We start from the raw sequence: 6,430 nt of genomic DNA on the forward strand, positions 1-6,430 counted from the left end.
TATTGAAAAATTGGCGCCTCTGCATTTCATATTGCTTCCCGAAATATACAACAAATTTACAAACCAAGGTAGTTACATGTTGCTTTTGATATCAACAAGGAGTTGGGACCGGCGAGTTCATTATCACAACGGCGAACATCAGACGAAACCAACCAAAGAATAGGCAAAAAAGAGCTCAAAATGGGCACAAAACTGAGGAAATGCGATATTTATTGACTGTATCAGCTGCCAGTAGCAACAATTGGGTTAAAGGTTAGAGACCATGCTCTTCTCCTGGTCTCTCCTTGGGAAGCTGACCGCCGCAAGCTAGACCCGAATCTTGAGCACCTTATGAGGCAGGGATTTGTATCCATGGCACCCATACAAAATGATGGATTAAGTTTCATTGCCGGCATCCTCTGGCAGCTCAGCGAGCGGAATGAGGACGAGCCCATCGGTGCCATGCATCCACACTGGAACTCAGTCCGGTACAGATGGGCGGTGATTGAGGGAGTAGAATCACAGTTCACTGCTGGGCATGTCGTGCAAAATGACAATGAAAGGCTGTTTCTTGGTGGCTCTCTTATTGGGCTCGTGCCAGCAAGAGTGACAAAAGAGATGATTGGATGTCTACAGAGAGGACATGGTATTGCGCCCGCTGGGTTCACTGATGTGTAGCTGGTTGAACAAAGGTATAGAGCACATCTTGTGCAGAATTCATGTTTGCAGCCTACAAAGTGGAAGAGCTTCTGTTTAGCTTTAGCTCACTGAACATCGGTATGTCTAGTTAACAAAAATGTTACTAGTTATGGACACAGATCATGAAATTTGAGTTACTAAGTGATTATGAACCGGAGCATAAAGTGTAAGCTACCATATGCACTTGATTCGAAGCTCAAACTACAAGTAGTATGCTGCCTTTGATGAAAAAAGTGCTGGTATAAATTCAGTTAGCTTCAACTATAATGGCAAGTAAACAATATGAATATTTTGCAGCATACCTTCCGCAGCAACAGAGCAGCTCCCTTCTAAGCAGACAGCACAGGGGTCAATACAAACAGGTGACGGATTTAGGTAGCTCCATCCACACTCCCTGCAAAATGAATTGTCATAAAAACATCAGATATTACCGATATAAACAATGCAAAATTAGGTTGCTAAGAGTTGGAATTCATACTACATGGATAGGGAGAACATATTGTCTAATCTTGTCATAGGAAAACAATAATTAGGGAATCATTTATAATTAGGCAATTGAGAGCTACAGGCATGAATAACACCACATGACAACCTATAAGAAGCAATGCTCAGTTATTTGGTATTTTACACATATGGACCAGGGAATCAGAACTAACAGAAATATAACTAACTTAGGGGCATGCTGACCTGGCAATGCTCATGATACTCATAAGTGGAAGACACAGATAAGGAGAAGGAAGAGTATGTATTCGCCCCTCTTGTTCGTTACTTAGAATTTCCTCAACAGAATTTCTTTGCCATGAACGAGCGACCATTAATGGGGTCCATCTGCATAACACAAATGAGCAATGTACTTTAACAAACTATAGTGTTAACAACAACGGTGACAGCTATTTGGTTATGTATCAGAACTTCAAAATCGCACCCACTAGCATTTTGTGCAGTAATGCAGGCTCCTCGAGCAATAAGAAGCTGCATTGAACAGATCCTGGTTAGCACATAGTTGAGGAGTTCAGCGAAACATTTGAACCAAATTAGTACTAGCAGAACATACTTGACAACAGACAGCATTTCCACCACAAGCAGCATAATGAAGTGGGGTGCTACCAGCTCCTGCCACATGGAAGCCATAGTACTTTTAAAACAGTGTGATGAAGATGAACAAAATGATAATATAACAGACAAATAGTTCACTTAATAAAGAATCATATCTCAATATGCGAGAACAAGTGAGCACTGAACAGTAAAGTACAAAGCTGAATGACGTGAACTTGCAGATAACAAGAGGCCAAGAGGGACAGATTGGTAAGGTTTTCCAGGTCGGTGAAGGAAATCTGTCCCCTCATGCCATGCCATGGACATATGTACAAATTACGCATACAAGATAATGATTGAAACCATTTCAAGACCAAGAATCATATACGTTGTTGTTAATTTGCTGACTACTTACAATATTCTCACCAAACATGCTAAGCACTCACAACAAGAGTATACCAAAAAGATAAACTGATAAACAGCCAAGCATATACATGACAATGATTAACAAGTTGAAGAGTAGCAGTTAAAAAAATGAAAGATAGCAAAATACCTATTAAGTCAATGGTCGTTCCATCCTCAATAGTGGCTTCGGAAATAGACGCTCCTAAGTCCAGTAACAACTGCACGCACTCTACATGCCTATTTAACGCTGCCATATGCAGTGGAGTTACGCCTCCATCCGCCTTCTGATTTACCATCTTGTCCAAAGCACTAACACAGAGATACCATTGCATGATTCATGTGCTAAAGTAAACTAAAGAGAAACCATACAAATTACCCAACATACTCATGATCAAAATCAGCAGCTGAATCTTCTTTAGAGGATCTATGATTTATGAAGGTGCAGAAGTTCAGTGTGCTTGGCACATAATCTGCGAGCACAAGACGAAGGCATCGGGCATGACCATGTAGTGCAGCAAAATGGAGAGCAGTTCCACCATTGAGATAATCTGTCATGTGAACCTATAAGGTATTTTGCCATGTCAGAACTACATATTCGAGATATTACAGGAAACACTGTAGTTGAGAAAAGAGAAATGCTCACATTTGCATTGAAAAGCATCAGTGTTTGAACAACCTCCCAGTGGCCATATTGGCATGCTTGCATCAAAGCGGTCTATATACAATTACAGAAGCGTACACTTAGATATAACATACTATTGTATATATTAATCTACCTTGCATAACCGAATACAGGCAAATGTAAGAGAAATAGAGCTTACCTGCCCCCTGTAATTCCTAAGGTTGATCTCGACGCCGGATTCAAGCAATAGAGAAACAATCTGATTTCACAGGCAGCAAACCCATGTGAATGTGATTAGTATGCCCATCAATTCAAATGCTGATACTTATTTAGCAGAGAAATGGTATTACCCAATGATGTCCCTGCGCGGCAGCATAATGCAGCGGTGAGTTGCGGCCACCGAATGTGGAGTACCGGGCAAGGCGAGGGTTGTACTCGAGGAGCGCACGCGCCTCCTGAAGGTCGCCGTCGCGGGCAGCTGACACGAGCCGTTCACCGGAAGCAGAGCACCCAAAGGAGTTGCACACAAGGCTGAGGAACCCCATGGATGCCCAAGATGAGGCCTTCACGGCACAGCACCTTTTCTTGAGCGCACACGGGAAGACCTCGAATCAAATGCTCCCTAAATTTCTCAATCTTTTACAAGGTAGGCGCAAAGCGCATTCCAGGATGATTAGGAGCACAGGTTCAAAGGCTCAATTGCGGTACGTGGACGATCTCAAGCGAATGGCAAGAAAGACCTAGTTTTTCCTGCAAAACCCTAAAATTTAGCAAGAAAAGCAACAAATTAACTGGCAATTCCGGCATAACGCCGCCAAATTGCAATGACTTCCAAACATTTGGAGCATAAGGTAGACTTTTCACATAAACCAATAAATCGGAGTCAAATGATACAGTATTGTGGTTGTGGGGGGGAAGATCACAAGAACGCACCTTCGGAACTGCCCCGAATTGTCTGTCCCGAGCGAGCAGAACGGGACCGAGACCGACAATTCCCTCTAAATCAGGCCGAATCCTCGCAAGAAAACAAGAGACCGGAGGGGATTCACGAGACAGGCGACGCCCGCCTCGAGACCTCAGCGCCTACGATTCCAGCGAGGGCGCTGGATGGCGAATCTTAGGGCAAAGCCAAGGCGATTTGCAAGAACGCAACCTTGGGTTTGGGCAGGGACAAGGAAGGAGGAGAGAAATAATGATCTTGATTGCGACGGCGACGTGGAGATGCAGGTAGCGGCCAAAATCTCCAGACCCAGGTCTCCCTAGTCCGTATTACTGGTGTGTTGCTCCAATCTGTTTCTTGTTTCTCCCCTACTTTTGATCCCAGAACACGAGTAGTAGTTAAATTGTAATTAAGAGGAGGCGATGATTGTTACTAGCGCAAAGTGTTGTTGGTGTACTCGAAGCTTGGAAAGGACAAACAGGCAGGGAGGCAATGGCTAATGCAAGGAGGCGAAGGGGACGTTTTGCTGTATGCTTTAGATTTTCCAACGTGAAAATTACTTTCCACGTTAATTTTAAACGGGAGGTGACGGCGACAAGTTAATTTTCAACAACTATGGTGCATGAAATTTAGCTGTTAAGGCCTATCTCTACAAATAAGTAGTTTTTCTCAAAGGTTAATTTTTAACAACAATGGTGCATGAAATTTAGCTGTTAAGGCCTATCTCTACAAATAAGTAGTTTTTCTCAAAGGTTTTGTTTGATTAATATAGCTCATCTTTAATCTCTACTATCTAAAATATAAGTAGATTTTTATATCATCTTTTTTTCATACTCTCTTCTCATCTGCTAAAGCTCTTAAAATTTTAATAATTTATTCACTTTTATCATTAATCGTCTTCCTCCAGTCATCTCGTTTGGTACCGGCTACAGATATGAAATCTATTTTACTGATAAAAATAAAAAAATAAGAAAAATTAGTGAATAATCTCCTATTCTTTTTTTCGATCTCATCTAAATTCAAACTATAATATCACTCTCGATGTATTCGCTCAGTAGCGCTTCTATGACGCATCCACATCACCGTACCTTAAATTTGTAAATATTATCACACTAAATATTTATGTTTTTATTGTAATGCACATACACTTTTTCATATAGAAAATCGGGAGATCGTGATATTTATGCGTCCAGCAATAGGGAGATCGTGATATCAATTTTTCCATATAGAAAATCACAATAAATCCCAAATAAAATTCCCGCATATGTTTGAAGAAAGAAATAAGAAAATGAGGTTGGGATAATCTACGTTCCTTTTATCTAAAAGAAGAAATAAGAAAATAAGCACTCATTCGCTACATTCTTACTTTACATTCTGCAAGTTGAATTCATCCTTCAACGTTGAACAAAGATTTTTTTTTTTCAAAATATCAACTTATCCTTTTGATTTAATTCAAGTCGTCGTCAGATGACAATTTGATGCTGAGAACAAAGCATTGGCTTAAATGGAGGTGATTGTACTTTCTATCCATTAAGGATAGAACTCTAGATTTGTTACTTGTTTATCTCGTAAAGGTGATTTTTTTTTTTAAATAGACGACGCGTATGTCGATAGCAAGATGTCTATGGTGACTTTATCGATCTTTAAATTTTGTATGTTCGGTTTTCAATAAGCGTTGTGTGGGTTCGTGTATATGATGGTGTAAATGTGTGCGTGTATCTACGAGTTATATTGGTGTTTTAAAAAAAATGACAATTTAACGTTTTAACTGGAATCATTTTTGTATTAGGTTGAGCAGGGATAGTTCTGGAGGGGGGTAAGCGGGGCCCTCCTCTCTTATAGGTATATTGTGATGTAAAGAATATAGGATCCTCTGGCCAGGATGGCCCACAGCTGTCAGTGTTTGTAAGATTGGTTCTCTATCTCTAATTTGGGCCCACTGCGTGACCACGGCCTTGACCTTGCTGGAATTCCTGTGACCAGCCCTACTGGTCGCAGGACAGGTACTCGTCTAACTGATCGACTCTCATTTAATATTGCTACTTATGTTGTTTTCCTTTCCCAAGTGCTCCACTCTGGTTGAGGCGACCGAGGTTAGCGTACAGCTTCCGTGTCCTCGTAGACGCAACAGGGAGTGTGGCAGGCCACGTGGGAAATCGGCGATGGGACAGGGCAGGTCGTGCGACCCAGGATCGACAAACGGGGATATGGCCAACGGATGGGACATGCACCATAGTACTCCAGGACATGCACATCACATGTGTTTCCTGTAATAATAACCTAGGATGGCCATCTAGGCAGTCATAGGCCTTTTTATTGGACTCACATGTAAGACTCATATTCCTCTGGAATATAAAAGGAGAGGAGTCTAGCTTAGGAGATGTAGATCTTTGAAACACAAAAACAGACTTCATAAGAGTAAGACATATGATGTATGGCTATTACCCTACGGAGGGTCTGAATCTGGATAATCTTTCATATTCTTAAGTAGCATACACGCTCAGAATGCAGATTACGCACCTATCATTCAGTACACCCCAAAATCATTGTCAGAGATTAACTCCTGACATATACATATATACTTGTGACCTAACAAAGCATAGCCCAAATTTCAATCGACTGGCAGCCGCAATTACATTATCGTGCATGGCCTTTGGCCTTTGGCCAGCCCAAAAGAAGCTGCTTTGGTTCCTTCGTAGTAGGATATCAGTAGTCCAAATTAAAAATACTCTCGTGCGCAAAGAAGTCGA

At 41.4% G+C, this 6,430-nt stretch overlaps 1 protein-coding gene across 2 annotated transcripts; it reads right to left on the bottom strand.

Annotated features, from left to right (window-relative positions):
- Nucleotides 1–4,333, bottom strand: LOC133921044 (probable E3 ubiquitin-protein ligase XBOS32). Of its 2 annotated transcripts, none has more exons than XM_062365753.1 (11): nt 3,674–4,333; nt 3,091–3,490; nt 2,940–2,999; nt 2,762–2,833; nt 2,504–2,679; nt 2,267–2,427; nt 1,733–1,791; nt 1,604–1,650; nt 1,366–1,506; nt 981–1,072; nt 1–709 (listed from the first exon to the last, which is right to left on the bottom strand). In XM_062365753.1, exons 2-11 carry the CDS (start codon nt 3,283–3,285, stop codon nt 222–224), a joined length of 1,491 nt encoding a protein of 496 aa, XP_062221737.1. In that variant the 5' UTR covers nt 3,286–3,490; nt 3,674–4,333; the 3' UTR covers nt 1–221. The 2 variants fall into 2 exon arrangements, with proteins under 2 accessions (XP_062221737.1, XP_062221738.1); XM_062365754.1 differs by having other exon boundaries at nt 3,091–3,500.
- Between the last annotated feature and the right edge of the window lie 2,097 nt (nt 4,334–6,430).

The sequence above is a fragment of the Phragmites australis genome, chromosome 6 (genome assembly GCF_958298935.1).
Source record: "Phragmites australis chromosome 6, lpPhrAust1.1, whole genome shotgun sequence".
Lineage (NCBI taxonomy): Eukaryota > Viridiplantae > Streptophyta > Magnoliopsida > Poales > Poaceae > Phragmites > Phragmites australis.